The sequence below is a fragment of the Halichoeres trimaculatus genome, unplaced genomic scaffold, assembly GCF_033239565.1.
Source record: "Halichoeres trimaculatus isolate MK-OKI-2021-1 unplaced genomic scaffold, fHalTri1.1 fHalTri1_scaffold_14, whole genome shotgun sequence".
Taxonomy (NCBI): Eukaryota; Metazoa; Chordata; class Actinopteri; order Labriformes; family Labridae; genus Halichoeres; species Halichoeres trimaculatus.
In genome coordinates this window covers 34,602,148-34,622,263 of record NW_027437192.1, presented here as the reverse complement: position 1 = coordinate 34,622,263, position 20,116 = coordinate 34,602,148, and the positions used below count along the sequence as shown (strand labels likewise).

Genomic DNA, 20,116 nt, shown 5'->3' with positions numbered 1-20,116 from the left:
CAGGCCAACCGTTCCATGTTAAACAACGGAAACGGCGATGCTACTGTGCCAGCAACATTGAATGAGGAGCTAAGCTACTAGTTAGCGCGACTCACCGTTCATGGATTGTTCGAGGATTAACTTGAGAAAGAAATGCTCCGATGTCGGGCTCAGAGTCAGCCTCCTGTAGTGTAATGTACACTCTGTTATTTTAGAAGGTTTTAACGGTTGAGACAGCACACAAACAACTTTTAAGGTAAGATATACCTGCAGCCTCGGATTCAGTCAGCATGGTTCACAAACCTCCCCTCCCTGTATGTTCCAGTATGTGCTTAATATCTTATTCCGACCGGCTGCGCTCAGTCATGTGACCCGCTGACGTTATCATGTAATAGGAGAGGAGTGAGAACAGAGGGGTTTTTCCCACCCAGGTTACAACAGGGACAGGATCATAGTCAGGGAGTCTGTATAACCATAGTTAGGGACTCTGCAGGATTAGAGCCACAAAGTGTGTGTGTGCCAAAGTCACAGATACTGACAGACGATGGTCAGGGACTCTGTAGGACCGTAGCCCTTTACTTTGTAGAATCAAAGTCAGGGACTCTGTGGGAACATAGTCAGGAACTCTTTGGGACCATGGTCAGATTCCTTTTAGGATTGTAACCAGGGACCCTATAGGATTATAGTCTGAGACTTTGTAGGACTTCAGTCATGGACTCATTCATTTTCCTTTTATGATTTTTATTGTATTTCATTTTTATTTCTATTCATATTATTTTAAGTCTTGTGCATTTGATTACTTTTACATTGTCTAAAGCCTTTCATTTCTAGACATTTTATCACTATTGGCTGTTTTAATCTTTTAGTTTTTAGCTCCAGTGTTTCCTCATGGGGCCCCTCCCCACTGGGAGTTGTGTCTGGTCTGCCCACTGAGATGTTGTCGTGGAGATCCCTCAGACCTGGGGGACTGGAGGAGGCCCTGCACCATGTGTGGAGTCTGCCCTGGTCTTTCCAGGCTGTGGGGGGAGGTCTCTGTGAAGGTGCTCCCTGTGGCTGCAGACTATGGTGCCTTTAGGTGTGGATGGCCTCCCATGGGTGGCTTCTCCTCACCTGGATCCTCAGTGCTATGCCTTGTTATCAGTCCATTTACTGTTATCGTAAGTGCGGGTGTGGGAGTGTTTGTGTGTGTGTGTGTGTGTGGGTTGGGGGTGGGGGTGGGGGTTATATATGTGGGAGTGGGAGGGACAGGCCTTCAATTTCTATTCTTTTCTGTTTCGTTATTTTATTTATTTTTGTAAAGCACTTTGAGTTGCATTTTAATATTTTGGAAAAGTGCTATATAAATAAAGATTGATTGATTGATTGATAAACAGGGACTGTGTAGGGCCATGGACTAAACACGGTGAGGCTGCATTCCAGTTTTATGCCCCCAAAATCTGGAACAGTCTTCCAAAAGATGTGAGACAGGCCTCAACTCTGACAATGTTCAAATCCCGACTGAAAACAGTTCTGTTCAGCATTGCATACCGCTGAAAGTATTTTATCTGCACTCTCCTCTTTTAATCTAATTAATCATTTTTAATGTTTATGGTATGATTTTATGCAATGATTTTATTTTGCCTATCGTGATTTTATTTTATTTTAGCTGTAAAGCACTTTGAATTACCTACAAATAAACTTGCCTTGCCTTGCCTTGCAATAGTAAGGTACTCTGTAGGACCATAGTCAGGGACTCTATAGGACTGTAGTCAGGGACTCTTTGGGTTTATAGTTATTGCCTCTGTAGGATTATATTTGGGGACTTTGAAGGATTGTAGTCAGGGACTCTGTAGAATCATTGTCAGGTACTTTTTAGAACTGTAGTCATAGACTTTGTTGGGAACAAAGAAAGGGCCTCTGCGAAGTCACGTTTTGAGGATTCTGGAAGGTTCATATTCAGGAACTATTTAGGACCGAAGTCAAAGAATCTGTATGACTGTAGTCAGGGACTCCGTGGGACCATAGTCAGGGACTCTGTAGAATCATTATCAGAGACTCTGTAGGACTAAAGTCATTGACTCTGAAGGGCCATAGTCAGTAATCAGACTCTTTGGGACTATAGTCAGGGATCCTGTAGCATCACAGTCAGGGACTCTTTGGGGCCATGTTCAGAGTCCTTTAAGGATTAATGTCAGGGACCCTGTAGCATCATTTTTACAGACTCTGTAGGATTGTAGCCAGGGACCCTGTAGGATCATACTCGGTGACTGTGTAGGCCATAGTTAGGGACTCTGACAGACCACAGTCAAGGACTCCTTAGTACCGTAGTCACGGACTGTAGGATCAAAGAAGGGATCCTGTTAGACTTTAGTCAATGCCTCTGTAGTAGGGCTGTTCTGATCCCGATCCCTAGTAGATTGGGCAGATTTTGGCATTTTTTAAAGCATCAGTGATTGGGAATTCTAGCTTATCCTCTCAACCGATCATTCACGTTAGCCATCATAAAGCCAAAGTTGCTGCCGAAAACCAACTCATCAGTAAAAACGAGCATTATAAGTGCGCCCAACCTCATAAAGTTGACGAGAGAATGATAAAATAAGGTTTGGTACAATGAAGTAGAACAGCAGCCACACTTAGCTTTATTACAGAACACTTGCACAACCAGATACGTTACAGCAACAACATCGGCTTTACAGCACCCTTCGGTAACTCTATGGATACGAACGGCTCAAAAGGCGAAAACAAACACAGTAAAGCCTCTTGGTTTAGCACTAACAACTCTGTGGCTTCAGTGTCAGCAGTGTGGAAATACACCAAACTAAAAAGTGACAACAGTTCAACAGCAACATCTATGCTCTGCGATCTTTTCAAGAGGTGTTCAGTTTGACTAAAACACCCCAAAACAACATGCAACGTCGTTCACTTACAGAGGAATGGCTGCTCTGCAGTTTCTGAGCTTTAAAAGAACTGATAAATATCCACAGAGAGAGGACGACAGTGCCCTAAAAGCTCTGAGAAGAAAGTGGGACGCAGGTTTGAGCCATCTCAGTTATCCACGGTATGTCCTTCCGTTCAGACACTTGGTTTAACAGCCTGAAGCTGTACAGCACAGTCAGTAGTGACATGCACTGATGTCAAGTGAGGATGTGATGATGGGTTGATCAGTTTGATAAGAGAAGTTTGTCCGGTTTTTCAGCTGAGCCTCCCAGCACTCTAGATTGATCCCTTGCCATGGATAGTTCAGGTCAAGTAAGGCTATAATCCAGTTTGTAGCAAAATATATATTTACATGAAAAGGGAAAAACACAAGATAGTCCCATTGGTGTCTAATATATACGTTCGAAGCATATACTGTATAAAACATGGACATAGTCTCCTCGACGTCACCCGTCTGTTACTAAAACGGAAAATGAAGCACATCGTCAATAGCGGCCATATTGGTAGTGGCAGGGGCTTTGCCAACAGCCATAGGGCTCCAGCCGTCACGTGACCCTGAGCTGTGCCTCTGATTTGGGGGGGCAAGATCTGCCAACCAGAGAGCCCAGGGCTATGGCAGCCAGAGAGCCCAGCACACCCCTGGCCATCCCCACCTGCCACATCTCAGAGAGAGGAAAGGAATATTGATAATAATAAAGATATTACTTTATAAATTAATTATAAAAATAATAAATTATAGTAAGTGTTAAAGTATTAATTAATTAATTAATAATAATAATAATAATAATAATAATAATAATAATAATAATAATGAAGTGATGGTTATAATACTTAAAAATTATCTATGTCTGTACTTAAACAAACATACATTCACAGACCTACATACTTGTAAACATATTTAAACACATACACATACATGTACACAGACAGACACATATATACACACATACGCTAATGTACATGCACACGTGCACTCGTATGCATGTACAGGCACACACCAACACATGCCCGTGCACAGGCCAGTGCAGCCCCCCCACCCCACCATCCACCCTCCTACCTAAGCTCCATGGTCCCCAGAGCACAGACTGGAAGGCAGAGGCGTAATATGTTGGATAATATGTTCAAAGTGCTGAATCCCTTTATTATTGCACTAAGCAAAGTTGATCATTTTCTTATTCTGCAGGATGTCAGGGTTGTTCCAGATGGGTGTAAACTTAAACGGAATGCATGAAGACTTGGTTAATTTGAGAAACTTCCACCAGGCTGTGAGATTGGAGTGAGTGTTTATTTTTCAAAACATTTATGGTGTCTAAGAGTCAAACTAATAAATGGCAAATTAGAAATAACTAGGTCACCACATGGTGCTTTCCATACACCAAGCCACGGTTCATCTAGTCAGTTGGGATTAAGTTTGAGATATATTGCTATCTGTTTGCTAGGAAGTAGAGGTGAAATTTGTGCAAATCTAAACCACCTTTATTTTTAGTCTTTTGTAGAGTTCTTAAGCTGATATGTGGAGGTTTGGCTTTCCAGAGGAATTTATTGATGAATGAGTCCAATGATTTAAACCAGGTGGAAAGGGGTTTGGTGGGGATCAATGAGAACAGAAAATAGACTCTAGGTAGAACCATCAATTTTATGGTGGCAACTCTCCCCATGAGTGAGATGGCTAAGGATGTCCACCGTGTGAGGTTGTCCTCAACTGTATTTAAAAGCTGGACATGATTTAGCTTTATTAATTCAGAAAGACTGGGGCAAATGTTTGTTCCTAGGTATTTAATGTTCCCTGAAAGTAGATTAATATCTTGAATGTTCTGGAAAGTGCAGTTGATAGGGAGAACAGTAGTTTTAGATCAGTTTATGGAGTAGTAAGAAATTGCTAAAAAAAAAATTATCAATGAGTGTGATTGTATGAGAGAGAGACATCTGTAAGTTCTGGAGGAAAAAGTTTAAACTTCAAAACTAGCTGGACTAAGTTAAATGGACTTAATAAGTTTTAACTGTTATTTTTTTAACTATTCAGTATTGTTAACACACAAAACAAAAAAAAACTGCTGCTCCACTTTCTCACTTCTTCAGCAAAGTTTATCTCCAGACCAAAAAATCAGATTGGGACTCAGTATCAGCCATTACTCAATATTAAATAAACAGGATTGGGATCTGGGGCAAAAAATGCTGATTGGGACATCCCTACTCTGTAGGATAATAGTCAAGGACTTAGTAGGACTATAGACAGGGACTCTTTAGGATCATAATCAGAGACCCTGTAGAACCATCGTAATTGACTTTGTTGGAAACATAGTCAGGAGCTCTGCAGAGTTATTGTTCAGGGACCCTGTGGGACCCTGTGGGACTCTGTGGGACTCTGTAGGACCTATGCCAGGGACTCTATAAGGCTAAAGTCAGGGACTCTGTTGGATCATAGTCAGGAAGTCTGGATGACCATTGTCAGGGACCCAGTAGGATCAAAGTCAGGGGCTCTGTAGGACTATTGTCATTGAGATTGTTAGGAACATATTCAGGGCCTCTGTAAGATCGTTGTTTGGGGACTCAGTAGGATTATAGTCAGGGACTATGTAGTACCATAGACATAATCTAAAGAATAATAGCCAAAGACCCTGAAGGTCTACCACCAGGGACTATAGTTGGTAACTTTGTAGGATCATAGTAAGGGGCTTTGTAGGATAACTGTTGGAGGACTCTGCAGGATTGTTGTCAGGTACTCCTTTGTCCCATTATCAGGGACTCTGTGGGACCATAGTCAGGGACTCTGTGGGATCATTATCAGGGACTCTGTGGGACCATAGTCAGGGACTCTGTGGGATCATTATCAGGGACTTTGTAGGGCTATAGTCAGGGACCCTTTCCGATCACAGTCAGGGACTCTGGTGGCCCATAATCAGGAACTATCTAGGACAGAAGTCAGGGACTCTGTAGGACCACTGTCTGGGACTGTGTAGGATCATTGCTAGGGACTCTGTAGGACCATGGTCAGGGACTCTGTAAGGTCATGTTGGTCCATAAGCAGACTCTTTGAGCTCCTCTTTTGGTTTCTTTACGCAAGTGTGACGGTGTGCCGAGGACCTCATGCTTATGTTAAAGAGCATGCTCAAACGTCTTTCTTCTGTTCATTTGCTGCGTATCAGTCACTGATGGAGAGAAACCATGAACACCCTTTTTTCTCAAAGTCTTCTCAGTTCGCAGCAGTTTTCACTCCTGGCTGAATCTCTTACACACTGGTGTGAACTGAATGGAAATATTATGTTTTCTACAGTGTGTTGTTCTTGTTGTTTCTGTTTCATTCTTTAAATGGGTACTTCATCACAGCGGCCCAGCTGAGAAAGGTTCCCCCCAGAAAGCCAGACGGAGAGATCAAGCCGTACTCTCTAATGGAGCGAGAAGGTAAGCTGGCAGTCTGCAGTTTCAGAGTGATGCATTAGTGTTTATCAGCTGTCATGTTAATAACAAAGCCACCCCACCCCTACGTCCAGCTGTACGTCAAGAGCAGAAGATTCCTCCATGGCCATTTGTTCCCCCTCACTCCCCCCAGCGGTCGGTATCCTCCCGGTACTCCCCTCCCCTCAGCGTAGGATCCTCCCCCAGCAGGGTCGCCCCTCGAGCAGCTACACTGTCGGCCAGTCAGAGCCCCCAGTCCCCCCTCATCAACCGCTGCAGGGCAAGACGCACCAGGTGAGAACTCAATCGCTTACCCCTTCACCTCCTCAATATGTCACAACAGGACACTTCTGTTTCAGGTCTCTGATCTGCATCCAGACATTTTAGAAACCAGTTTTCTTTTCATTGCTCTCTACTAATCTCTGTCCACATCAGTGTTAGAAAACAGTGTCCACTGTCAGAACAGAAGAACACAGTCTACATGTAGTTTTCAGAGTCTCCATCTTAGAGTGTTTCTGTTTCTGTGACCTGAAACTCTAGTAGCGTCTGTTAGCACATGTTAGCATTAGGGATGTAACGATGAATCGTGAGACAGTTAAAAATTGATACAAATTGTGTGAAGATTCAAATCTGCTGAGATAAAAAAAACATGATACCGTATTTATGCAGCAGAGAGTTGTTTATCCTAAAAAACAAAACAAAACAAAAAACATGGAAATCCTAAACTCTGAACTCATGCAAACCTAAGATTGTTTATTTGAAGAGATTTTTGTTTATTTGTATCATTCATTTAGTTACCTCAGGGTTTCTGCTATGCCTAGGTGATCGTGGTGCACAGCCTCTCTAAAATATAAGCCGCCATGCCTTCAGAATTATGATCTCTGTTCAGATGATTCAAATATAGGGAGGGATCTTGTACACACATTTAAGGATTACATCGTTATCTAAACCAATACGAGACAGAGATTGGGTGGGTTTTTGCCGTTTACATATCTCAGCTCTACAACACGCACAGCAGAATTCCTCCCTTGTGTGCACACATAAGACACAGTTACTGGAGAAAATCCATTCCATTCCTACCACCTACTATCATTTACCGGAGTTTACAGATATGTGTTACTAGCTGCGTTTCCATTACACCTAAAATTGTGCAAAACGTAAATATCACAATAAAGAAATGGTAATGCAAAAACACCACATTATCCAAATACTGCTCAAATTAAAAAAAAGTGTTTACGCTCTCGTGAGGTGTTTTTTTCAGAAGTTTTGATATTGAATTTTATCTCAAAAGTGCAGTGGAAATACCTTTTTCGTAAAAATATGTCACGTTGTCATACAACGAACCTTCCTCACCTCACGTGTGTCTGCTGCCACATTTATGGACTACGGCTTTCAAATTTTCAACAGCTCAGTGCAGATGTTTGTGTTTTTGACCGACATTTGTTAAGGCATCAGGACAGCTGTGAGCAGGTCAGAGTCAAGAGAGCAGCAGGAGAGAGGGACGGAGGTGTGTGTGTGTGTGAGTGAGTGAGCAGACGAGCTAAGTATGAGTTTCATTCAGTGTTTTGTTCCTGCCTGTTTTGAGTTGCCGTAACCATGGCCTGACAGTTTGACCAGAGAATAACACCAATGTTCATGAATCGGCATCATTATGAGTGCAGCAGCATCCAGACAGGTGTTACGTTTTACTTGCTCAAGTTATGCCCAGTTCACGCTGTAATGGAACCACTGGCAAGGCACAATTGTTTTTTTTCTAAACTTCAGAAATATCGCTTTTATTTTAGGAAAAAGTCTGATGGTAACGCAGCTACTGATTAACTGTTTTGTATGCTTTTGGAGCTGAAACAGTTCCTCAAATAATTAAAGGTACTCGATTACAAAAAATAGTCGAGGGATTTTCTCTGCTTCGAGGGTTAGAAAAGATCAAAGAGTGGTATTTCAAATAAAGCTGACGCTATATTTAGAGAGTTTTCAGACCCCTCAAGTTACCTCTTTTTCAAATTAGTGACTGACAACAAATCTAGCTTCATTTCTGGAGTTTGGAGACTGATATGAAAGCATATATTGATCTGCATCAGCTGCTTGTCAACGAGCCACACATGCTGAGCCCCTCCCCTACCCAAAATCACTCACACATCACAGACGGACGTCTGGCTCGCAGCAGTCTCTCATCACAGTCACACTGAACTGTTTTCATACACTCTTCACAGTCCATTTTGTTTGACCACTGAGATCACAAGACTCACTTCACCTTGGTAGAGGTGAGCTTCATACACGTGCACAAACGCGGATACTCCATATGATCAATGACATACAATCACTGCGACCGCTTCTCTCAACAGTCATTTTAAACAAGAGCGGGGGTGTCAGAGGGCTGTGTCGCACCTAAAAGACTTAATATGAGCCTAAAAGTCACTGAAGTTGTAGCAGTGTTCTCTGCGCCTCATTGTGCAGGCGGGTAGAGTATGGCACGGCTTGAATGGTCAGTGTGACTGAGCAGGAGACTGCGTATGAATGAATAGTGCAGGAGGATCGATATTTTAACATCTCAAAGAGTCAACCAAAGTTTATTTGTAGCTCTAAACACACTAACAGGTTGCAGTGTTTCCCCTACTTTCCGCCCCCCTGAATGTTGAGTTAATTTTTTTTTCATACAGCGCCAGATCACAGCAGAAGTGATTCAGAGTTCCCTCTCTCATGAATCAGGTCCATACCTTGTTCTTTAATCTAGCAGACTAAATAACCTTATGTTACTAATCTAATTTCATGACAGGATGTCGTTGCTACATCGCTGGGTTCACATTTCTCTTCGCAGAACTTCACAGTGCGCGAAAGAGCGCGTGATCTTGAGTTCATCCCCTATAGAGGATTACAATTAAACCACACCACCACAAGAAACATCTCCAAGCTTTCTCTGTGAAGAGGCCACACTCGTTCTCCTGCACTCGCAACCCCACCCCACCCCCCTCTGCCGTCACGTGGCCGCCCCCCAAACGGTTAACCCAGGGGAAACACTGTTGTGATATTATACGCTTTCTGTCCCTCACACGATGTTATTCCTCTTTCCTTCAGTGTCCACAACCGTTACACACAAATGACTTGTTATGCAAATTAGTTGATTACTGATTTAGTGTTGAAGATAATCTACAAAACACAGCACTGAAGAGTGAAGAAGATTAAAAAACAAAAACATAATAGAGCTAACTGGGCAGGTGTCAGGGGTAGAAGGGTACAAATATCAAGTAGTAATGGAGCCATATGTGCTCCAACACAGCAGGGAGCATCATTATAGTCTGAACACTGCAAAGACTCAAAATCTTTCAAAAATGTCTCATTCCTAGTTAAAATGTCACATATGTAGTCAGAATTTAAAATTTATTACCCAAAGTGACTTGATTTTACACTTGCTTGAAACAAATTTCCATTTGAAAAATTTTTTGCTGTTTAAGTACGCGAAAATGTGTTTTATCCGATTACTCGATGGAATTTTCAGTAGAATACTGGAATACTAAAATATTCAAGAGCCCTATACACTTTAATGACGCACTTCACCACGTAAATATCCGGTGAGTCTCAGAGAAAAGTTTAGTTTCCATCACTTCTTCTCGGTGTCTATCCATATACAAAGTCAGCACCAGAAGAAGTCCCCCGGTCGCTCTGTGTGGTTTGTATTAACTTTAATTTCTTCCTGATCAGTTAGTGGAGACTGGAATGATGATTGGTGCTGTTCCTCAGCTGTAAAATCACTCACGCCTGTTACGCACTTGCTGCTGGTTACTCCTCCTCTTGCTTCTTGAGGAGTCACCTTTTTGTTGTGTCTTTAAGACAGGAGTTGTAGTTTGGCTATCTTTGCTCTCATTCTTTAAAAATCAAAAGAGGAGTTTTTATACCACAGTATAATGTGCCTTTTTGCAGGGATGTGTCCAGACTTTCAGACAGGGGTGGCTCAATGAGGACAGTGACATAGGTAGGGGGTGGCCAGGGTGTACAAATGTAAAAATCCAGACAAAATCATATTGTTCATTCAGTATCCGAAATTGAATCGTGAGTTGAGTGTAACGTTACATCCCTAGTTAGCATGTGTTAGCCTGTCTGAAACAAAACCCAGGCACCTGTGGACAGAGCACAGACTTGACAAAACACTGAAACAACACCACTCAGGAAATACACAACCCTATCACCTCTAAATCCTGACCAAACCCCCTTCACATGTTCACACTTCAAAAACACCTTCAAAAATAAAGACACCACCCACTCTGGTCAAAGTAGTCTTATCTTATCTTAATCCACCATGAGTACAGGACTTTGCAGCATTTAGCAAGTTACAATGGAGAGGAACAACTTCCCTTTAACGGGCAGAAACCTCGGACAGAACCAGACTCATGTTAGACAGACATCTGTCTCGACTGTGTTGGTGTTAGAGAGAGACAGATAGAGGAGAGAGAGTGGGAGAGAGAATGGGGGGGAAGAGAAGGAGGGGGGGGGGGGGGGGGGGGGGGATACACACACACGCACACACACACACACACAGACACAGACACACAGACACACACACACACAGAAAGGGAGAGAGACAGACAGACAGACGCAGTCCGAAGTTTGGTGCTGTGGCGACAGTTAAGGTGAAACCAGCAGGCCATTCCCGGCAACAATCCAAAGCCGTAGCAGCTGGAGTCTGACAGGAGCACAGCAGCAGGCCGTCTACTTCACCGATCCCCAGGAACCTACAAGACAAACTCAGAGCCTCCCAGAGAGGTGTATGGTCAGTAACTTTAACAGGACAGTAAGACTAGAAGTTAGACTGACAGAAAAAGAGGGAAACAGGAGCCCTGTGTGTCAGTTCCCCCCAGCAGTCTAAACCTATAGCAGCATGACTAAGAGCTGGTTCAGACCTGATCCAGCTCTAACTGTAAGCTTCATCAAAAAGGAAAGTTTGAAGTCTACTCTTAAAGGTTGAGACCGTGTCTGCTCCCCGGACCTCAACCGGTAAGTTATTCCAAAGAAGAGGAGCCTGATAACTAAAGGCTCGACCTCCCATACTACTTTTAGAGACCCTAGGTACAACGAGCAGACCTGCATGTTGAGAACGCAAAGACCTAGACGGATTATACGGAACGATCAAGTCTTTAAGATACGATGGCCCGATGCCATTAAGCGCTTTGTAAGTCAAAAGAAGAATTTTAAACTCTATCCTAGATTTTATAGGTAACCAGTGTAGAGACGCTAACACTGGAGAGATGTGCTCTCTCCTCCCAGTCCAAGTCAGTACCTGAGCTGCAGCATTATGAACCAGCTGAAGAGTCCTAATAGACTTATTAGGACAGCCGGATAAAAGAGAGTTACAGTAGTCCAGCCTAGAAGAAACGAAAGCATGGACCAGTTTCTCAGCATCGCTCCGAGACAAGATGTGTCTAATTCTCTTGATATTGCGAAGATGAAAAAATGCCGTTCTTGAGACCTGTTGGATGTGAGAGTTAAAGGACAGGTCCTGATCCAAAAGAACTCCCAGGTTCCTGACAGTGGTGCTGGAAGCCAAGCTGATGTCGTCAGAGGCGGCGATGTTGTTCAAGAAAGCTTCTCTGAGATGTTTGGGTCCAAGAACAATGACTTCAGTCTTCTCTGAGTTCAGCAGTAAGAAGTTTCTGCTCATCCAGGACCTTACGTCTTTGAGGCATGCTTCAAGTTTAGATAAGCGGTTGGTTTCTTCAGGCTTCATTGACAAGTAAAGCTGAGCGTCATCTGCATAGCAGTGAAAGTTTATGGAGTGTTTCCTCAATATAGTGCTGAGAGGAAGCATATACAAGATGAAAAGAATCGTTCCGAGCACTGAACCTTGAGGAACTCCATATTGCACCCTGGTGTGCGAAGAAGAGACGTTGTTCACATGAACAAACTGATGTCGATCCGAAAGATACGATCGAAGCCAGGCTAAAGCGGTTCCTGAGATACCAAGAAGACTCTCTAATCTCCGCAGAAGAATGCAATGATCAATAGTGTCGAAAGCGGCACTAAGATCGAGCAAGACAAGCACAGAAAGAAGACCACTGTCCGAAGCCAAAAGTAGATCGTTGGTTACTTTCAGCAGCGCAGTCTCAGTGCTGTGGTGAGCTCTGAACCCAGACTGAAAGACCTCAAAAAGACTGTTGCTATGAAGAAAATCACAGAGCTGACTCGCAACAACTTTCTCCAAGATCTTAGAAACTAAAGAGAGGTTAGATATCGGTCTGTAGTTGACCAAAGAGCCTGAATCAAGTGTAGGCTTTTTAAGAAGAGGCTTAATAACAGCAACTTTAAAAAGTTGGGGCACGTAGCCCGACAGTAAAGACGCATTAATCATCCTTAGTAAAGAAGATCCGACCAAGGGAAAGACTTCCTTTAACAGCCAAGCTGGGATGGGATCCAGAAGACAAGTTGATGGTTTGGCTGAAGTGACAGTTGAATCCAGCTCTGACAGGTCCACAGGCGAGAAGCAGTCCAGGAGTATATTAGCTCTAAGCGACGTTTCCGCAAATTCGCCATCGATCGAAGGTTCTATCACGGTTGCATGTAACACGCTACTAATTTTATCTCTAATTTTTTATATCTTATTGTTAAAAAAGCTCATAAAGCCCTCACTGCTAAGCGATAGAGGAACGCATGGCTCAGTAGAGCTATGACTGTTTGTCAGCCTGGCTACAGTGCTGAAAAGGAATCTAGGATTGTTTTTATTCTCTTCTATAAGAGTCGAGTAGTAAGTTGCACGCGCCATTCGCAAAGCCTTTCTATATTCATTTAGACTATTTTTCCAACGCGAGCAGGATTCGGTTGTTTTAGTCGAACGCCATATTCTTTCTAATTTCCTCGATTGTTGTTTGAGCTCACGAGTTTGAGCGTTGTACCACGGAGCGGAACGATGTCGTCTGAGAGTCCTCTGTCTGAGCGGAGCAATTGAATCGAGGACGGCTTGTAGAGAACCCGTGGTATCCGCAACAAGTTGATCAAGCTGAGAGGGAGCACTAGAGCTCTCTGCAAAAGTAGAGCAAGAATTCAAGGCAGCAGGAATTGCTTCCTTGAAAATGTCTACGGCTCTGTCAGACAAGTTCCTGGACAAGATGATTTTGTTCGCAGGTGAGAAATCCGACAGCAAGAATTCAAAAGTAATGAAGAAATGATCCGACAGAAGAGGATTCTGCGGTAAGACAGCCAAGTTGACAGGTTCCACGCCATAAGCAAGAACAAGATCCAAGGTGTGGTTAAAGCGATGAGTAGGATGGTTCACAGACTGTGTGAAACCAAAAGAATCCAGTAAAGACATGAAGGCAATACAAAGACTATTGTCAATGACGTCCACATGAATATTAAAGTCACCGACAATGATAATTTTATCTGAAAGAAGAACGATATTAGAAAGAAACTCTGAAAAGTCGGAGAGAAATTGAGAGTACGCGCCAGGAGGCCGGTAGACGATAACAAACAAAAACGGTTGCGCGGTTTTTACAGCTGGATGCAAGAAACTGAGAAAAAGACTTTCAAAAGAGCTAAAGCCTAGTTTAGGTCTAGTGCTAATATTAAAGCTAGAGTAAAAGCTAGCTGCCACTCCCCCCCCACGGCCTGTGTCTCGAGGGTTATGAGTATTAAGGTGACTGGGAGGAGTGGACTCGTTTAAACTAACATATTCACCCTCACACAGCCAGGTTTCAGTCAGAGCAAGTAAATCAATGTGATAATCTGATATAAGTTCATTAACTAGCACAGCTTTAGATGATAAAGATCTAATATTTAACAAACCACATTTGACTTTAACGTCATGTGGTTCATCCGCACCGGAAGTTTTAATTTTTATAAGATTATCATAATTAACTCCTTTATTATCATTATTATTATTATTATTATTATTATTATAGTTGTTGTTGTTGTTATAATAATTATTGTTGTTATTGTTATTTTTATTGTTATAGAAAAAGGGTCTCGGTCGGGGAACCGACACAGTCTCTATGTTACAACAGGAGTGGCTGGGAAACTGCACTAAGGGAAACGCAGAGGAGCGTGTAGGACTGCTGCTCTGCTGCCTGGTCTCCACTCTGAGTTGTCAGATGGGTAAACTAATAAAATCAGCCAGATTTCTAGTTAAACGAGCTGCGCCATCCAGAGTGGGATGAACGCCATCTCGGCTAATTAGACCAGGCTTGCCCCAGAAGGATCGCCAGTTGTCAATAAAACCCACGCCATTATCTGGACACACCCCCTTTTTTGTGACCACACCCCCTGAAAAAACATGACTCCATTCTACCAGAGTACATGTGTGTATGTGTGTGCGTGTGTGTGTGTGTGTGTGTGTGTGTCAGTGTCAAATCAGTCATCACTGGGTCTCAAAGCTCCAAAGTTGCATCCTTCCTACCATTTATGTCTTTTCCTCCGGAGCGTCACATGAAGCGACGTGTTTCAGTGATGACAGCATCAGCTGATCACCTCTGGATCATCTGTCAGTCAGCTCTAACAGCTGTTTGTGCGTCTGGGCACGTGCGCTGTAATAACTCTGATCAAACAGAAACAGAAACAGAGCTTTGTCTGTTCCTTTAACCAGTTTAACAAACACATTACCATGAAGAAAAGCTGCTCTCTGTTTATTCTGTGTGCTGTTTGGAAGCACACAGATCATTTCACCGGTAAAATGTGCCGTTATTAGATCATTTATGGATTATTTAGCCTTTCTAAAGTGTGATCTCTGAAACGGATACGAGTTATAATCACATCTCAGTGAAAATAGAAATAATATTACTTTTTACTCTTCATTAACCTCGTGCTTATGAATGCAGCTTTATGAACTCTAAAGGTCATGGAACACATGATTTGTTTTGTTTTGTTTTTTCTTGGACCAAACAGACTTTCCTTTCAGACAGAAATTCTCTCCTTAAGGAAAAAGAGAATCAACAAGAAAATGAATGAGAGATGATAAATCTGACCTAAACATTTATCAACTGAGTATTGATCCTCCTTTTTGGTGATTTGGTGATGGTTGTGTTCAGTATTTCGTTCTTCAAACTTGCATCACAGATATGCAGAATAGTGTGTGTGTGTGTGTGTGTGTGTGTGTGTGTGTGTGTGTGTGTGTGTGTGTGTGTGTGTGTGTGTGTGTGTGTGTGTGTGTGTGTGTGTGTGTGCATTTGGAGGGGTAAATTTCTATCACAAAGAGACCCCCATCCCTCAGTGTTTTGTACTTATTGTCATATTTATGAACTCCTTTTCTCTTTGTCTCTCTCCCTCTCTCTTTCTTACACCCTGTATTTATTTTCCTTCTGTGTGTCTGTGTGTGTGTGTGTGTTTGATCAGTTCTCTTAACAGATCAGAGCTTGGTTTTCATTGATCATAGTGTGTCAGATTGGTCAGACTGGATTGGAGGGCTGGAGGAAGACCAGGCGTGTCTCTGATGATTTTTTAGAAACCATTAAAGTCTTACCCTCTACCTTCTCCTGTCAGAGTTTTTCTTCAGCTGTCTAAACTAGAACACAGCTCTGTCCCTGTCCAGCCGTCTTAACACTTTACACTCAGGGTTAGGGTTAACTAAGGCAGTGCTTCTTTATGAAGCTATTACTGTAGCAAAATTATTTGTGTGTGTGTAAATGCATCTACAAATATGTGAACTGATCCACAAATTTGTGTGTCAATCCACAAATGCGTAAACTGATCCACAAATGTGTAAACAGATTTGCAAATTTTTGAAATATTTACAAATGTGTGCAAAAATCCACAAATGTGTAGACTTGTTTGCAAATAAATGGCTGAAAAGTCTAAGTGTTTCTTTCTGCAAGACCTGAAAATACACACAAATCATTGTTTACAGCTGACGTGGGCATAACCATTGGCTGTCTGTGTACACGTGATTTTTGCTACAGTCCTACCGTGGACTGAAAGGTTTGTCTGTCAGAGAAGAGCTAGTTTGCCCAAGGAGCCAAAGAGGGTGTGGAATGCAAAGTGACTAAGGCAGGGTGCTCCAATAGTAGCTCCACCTGGCAGCCTGCGCCTGGGAGTCTGAGCCCAGGGCAAACCAACCATCCTCTCACTGACAGATTTTTTTTCTACACATTTACAGATCACATCAGAAATGGAGCTAAATTGCACATCTGTGGTTCTGTTTACATATTTGTAAATGCGTATACAAGACAATTGGACCTGAGCCATAGAGACCCGACTTGAGTAGGACTCGAGTGGCAAATTTGACGACTTGCAACTTGACTCGACTTGAGGGTAAAAAACTTGAAACTCGACTCGACTTGAAAGACAATGACTTCAGACTTGGCTCCACTTGAGACAAGCTGACTCAGACGACTCGTAGCATGTTCACCACGCTATAGGTTCACACTGTTATTGATTGATTGATTGATTGGAGGTGTGTAGCAAGATCACAACCATGCAAGCAACCAATGGGCGCACACAACACATTGCGGTTGATGGCTAATAACGGCGACTTCCGCCAAGCCTGTAGCAAGTTCTGCTGCTCCAAAAGCCATGCAGTTTGCATTTAAAAACGTCCACTCAAATGGAAAAAGGAGGAACGCGCAATGCAAGATATGCAACACTAAAATAAACTAAAAAGAGGGAGCAACATCAAACTTTATCCGCTATTTAAAGACTGCACACTACGCCAAGGAAGTGAAACCAAGCCTCCACTATTAGAAGTGTGCATGCATGTGTGTGTGTGTGTGTGTGTTGGTGATGTGTTTGTGGATCGTTTTTGAACATTGCTGCTAATAATAAGACAAACAATTTCACTCACCATTGTTGCAAACGTTGATATGGGTTACCGTATCCTATGTGACTGCATAAATAATATCCATCCATGCAGCAAGCCCCTGTCTTCCAACACTTTATTCGTCTTGATAACATACATCCAGTCGTGACTCGTCAGCAGAGTAAATAACTCCCACACAAATCCTTTATTCCTTCTCATTTAGCCTCCGATAAGTTTTTCCTCTAGCTGAAGTTGCATTTAGTCCACTCTGTTATTCTTTTGGAAGGTGGGTAAAGGACCATGTGCCAGCAAATGCATGTGGCCAGGCACTATAGGCAGCTAAATTTGTGCCTGATGATAAATGACATATTAAAATATAATTAAAGCTGCAAGCAGCAATAAGCGGGCCCTTGCCGGGCCGAGCATGTCCTGGCCGCCACATGACCTGTCTGTCGCATGTGCAGCAAAATGTGGCCAGAGTAGGACTAACATCGTGTGTAAAACTGGGAACAAATGATATAGTCATACATTTCCAAAGGGTGGCACATGCTGTAGCAGAGATTTGAGGTTATAGAAGAGTTGTGAGGTGGAAGTTTATTGTGTGTGTGAAATCTGAAGAAGACGGGACCTTACAGCACAGAATAACTATGACTTCCTGGTTTATGACGAGTTTCTGAGTTTGAGATGGTGCCATAGACACACCCTTCAACTACAGGACATTACCTGATCAGGGTTGCTTTATGAAGGCTTGAGACAGATTTCTGAGTACAATTTTAAAAACGATATCAACAGTGTAAATCACATGGCTTCCTGTTGACAGAAGGGAGTGCTGTACTGTAACCTGAAAAGAAGCATAGTGATGCACTCAGGCTGACACTGAAGATGTGTTTGCAATTTGGTCCTGATCCAACATTGTATATAAGTGCTATTTAGTTCTCATGAAGCTGGAAAATTTGTCAAAATTTGCAGTCATTTGTGGCCACGCCCATTGAGTTACAAAAATTGTTTCAAAAACTTTTAATCATGATTGCGTCTCGTATACATAGGTCAAGTTTGGAGTTGATCAGATGTAAAACTTCAGAGAAGTTTGGTCAAATATGTTCCCTACAAACATTACTACTTCCTTGCCATTTGGGGAAGCTGTACTTTCGGGTAAAAATAATGACATGGATATATCTGGGCTGTCACATTGAACATGTGTGTCCATTTTTGTAGAGATTAGACAAAGCTGAAAAAATGTCGAACTTGAGGTGTTGGCTTGCCCGCGCCCATTTAGTTTGAAAAATTCTTGATCAAATCAAAAACCTCAGACTAGTTCGTTCAAATATGTAGCCTATAAATCGTCAAAAATTCAATGTTAAAGTCCAAATTATAAATTTCCTATTGGGTATTCACGATGGTGGCAGAAGACATTTTTGTAGTTGGGAGCATGATAAACCTGGCCAAAAAATTTCAGGTCTCTAGTTCAAAGTAGCCTGAGGGGCTGCATTTTTAGCCATATGGAACATATTTTTGGGCCAGACAGTGGATTCATACATTTTTTGCCGTGACTGAATTTTGTGTGTGTTTGTTTTATTTGTGTTTATCTCAAGTGAAAAGGTTAAATGCGTGGAAGAAGAAAGAAAGAAAGAAAGAAAGACAGAAAGAAAGAAAGAAAGAAAGAAAGAAAGAAAGAAAGAAAGAAAGAAAGAAAGAAAGAAAGAAAGAGAAAGAAAGAATAATAATCACTAAGGTTTCAAGGGGGCCTTCCTGCACCTGCGGTTGGCAGACTTGGGCCCTAAATATATGGTTTAATCCATGCAGAGTTTCAGACTAATCTGCATGGTATTTTTTGACATGTACTTTAGGATGAAAAGGTTTCTCTCTTCAAGATATAACCCTGACATTTAACCACTGACTCGACTCGACAACCTTATGACTTGAGTTGACTTGAATTGACAGCCTTTGTGACTTGACTTGACTTGCCCACAACAGAAAAACTTAAGACTTGCTCGAGACTTGGCCCAAATGACTTGCTCCTCGCTGTTAAGATGTTCATGTTTTGTTCAAATCAAACTCCTCACTCTATTTCACAGCTATCAGTGAAGCAGTGTTAGAATCAGAGCTTCGGGAGGAACAGAAAGAGGGACTGTGGTGCTGTGAGCTAATGCAGTCCATCCCCCAGTGTTGAAAGTCGATTTCTTTTATGTCATGTTTGATTTTTTCATTTGTTCTTTTCACATTTTTATCTCAGTTCTTTTTTTTAATCCATTTTTGATTTTATCCTTTTGACTTTTTGTTTCCATCTTTGTTTTCCTTTACTTTTCTCCCACATCCTTTGCCCTCTCTTCCTCTATCTTCTCCTCTATATTTCCTACTCCTCCCCTGCTCTTTATCCCCCACCCCCATGTCCTCCTCCTTCACTTCTTCCTATTCTCTGGTAGAGATCAGGGCCTGGTCGCAAGAAATAGCCTGTACAGTCGACACCTGGACATCAGAGCACCAAGCCCACAGGACGTACACCTGACAGGTGAAATAATGATGTAATACATTGTTTAACATGGGATGTGATGATTCCAGTAGAGTTTAACATAGGGACGTGATAGAATCAGTGTTTGACATAGTGATGTATTAGAATCAGTGTTTGACATAGTGATGTATTAGAATCAGTGTTTGACATAGTGATGTATTAGAATCAGTGTTTGACATAGTGATGTATTAGAATCAGTGTTTGACATAGTGATGTATTAGAATCAGTGTTTGACATAGTGATGTATTAGAATCAGTGTTTGACATAGTGATGTATTAGAATCAGTGTTTGACATAGTGATATATTAGAATCAGTGTTTGACATAGTGATGTATTAGAATCAGTGTTTGACATAGTGATGTGTTGATGAGAATCATTGTGTAAAACATAGAGGTGTGTAAGAATCAGTATTAATCACAGAATTGTTGATTAGAATCAGTGTGTAAAACATAACGCTGTGTTGATAAGAACCAATGTGTAAAACAGAAAGATGTGTAAGAATCAGTATTAAACACAGAATTGTTGATTAGAATCTGTGTTTAACATAAAGCTGTGTTGATACGAACCAGTGTTTAACATAGAAATGTGATGAATAGAATCCGTGTTTAC

The 20,116-nt window shown here is 42.1% G+C and overlaps 1 protein-coding gene across 4 annotated transcripts in view; it reads left to right on the top strand.

The window, feature by feature from the left end:
- atat1 (alpha tubulin acetyltransferase 1) overlaps positions 1-20,116 on the top strand; it is a 46,062-nt gene that overhangs the window by 19,671 nt on the left and 6,275 nt on the right. For 2 of the 4 annotated variants that reach the window (XR_012599556.1, XM_074687355.1), the window contains 3 exons: positions 6,223-6,297; positions 6,387-6,585; positions 19,423-19,508. Coding sequence is in view for 3 of the 4 variants with exons in the window: in XM_074687355.1 (XP_074543456.1) it covers positions 6,223-6,297; positions 6,387-6,585; positions 19,423-19,508 (360 nt within the window). In the remaining variant the exon portion in view is untranslated. The other 2 variants (XM_074687356.1, XM_074687357.1) reach the window with 1 other exon arrangement.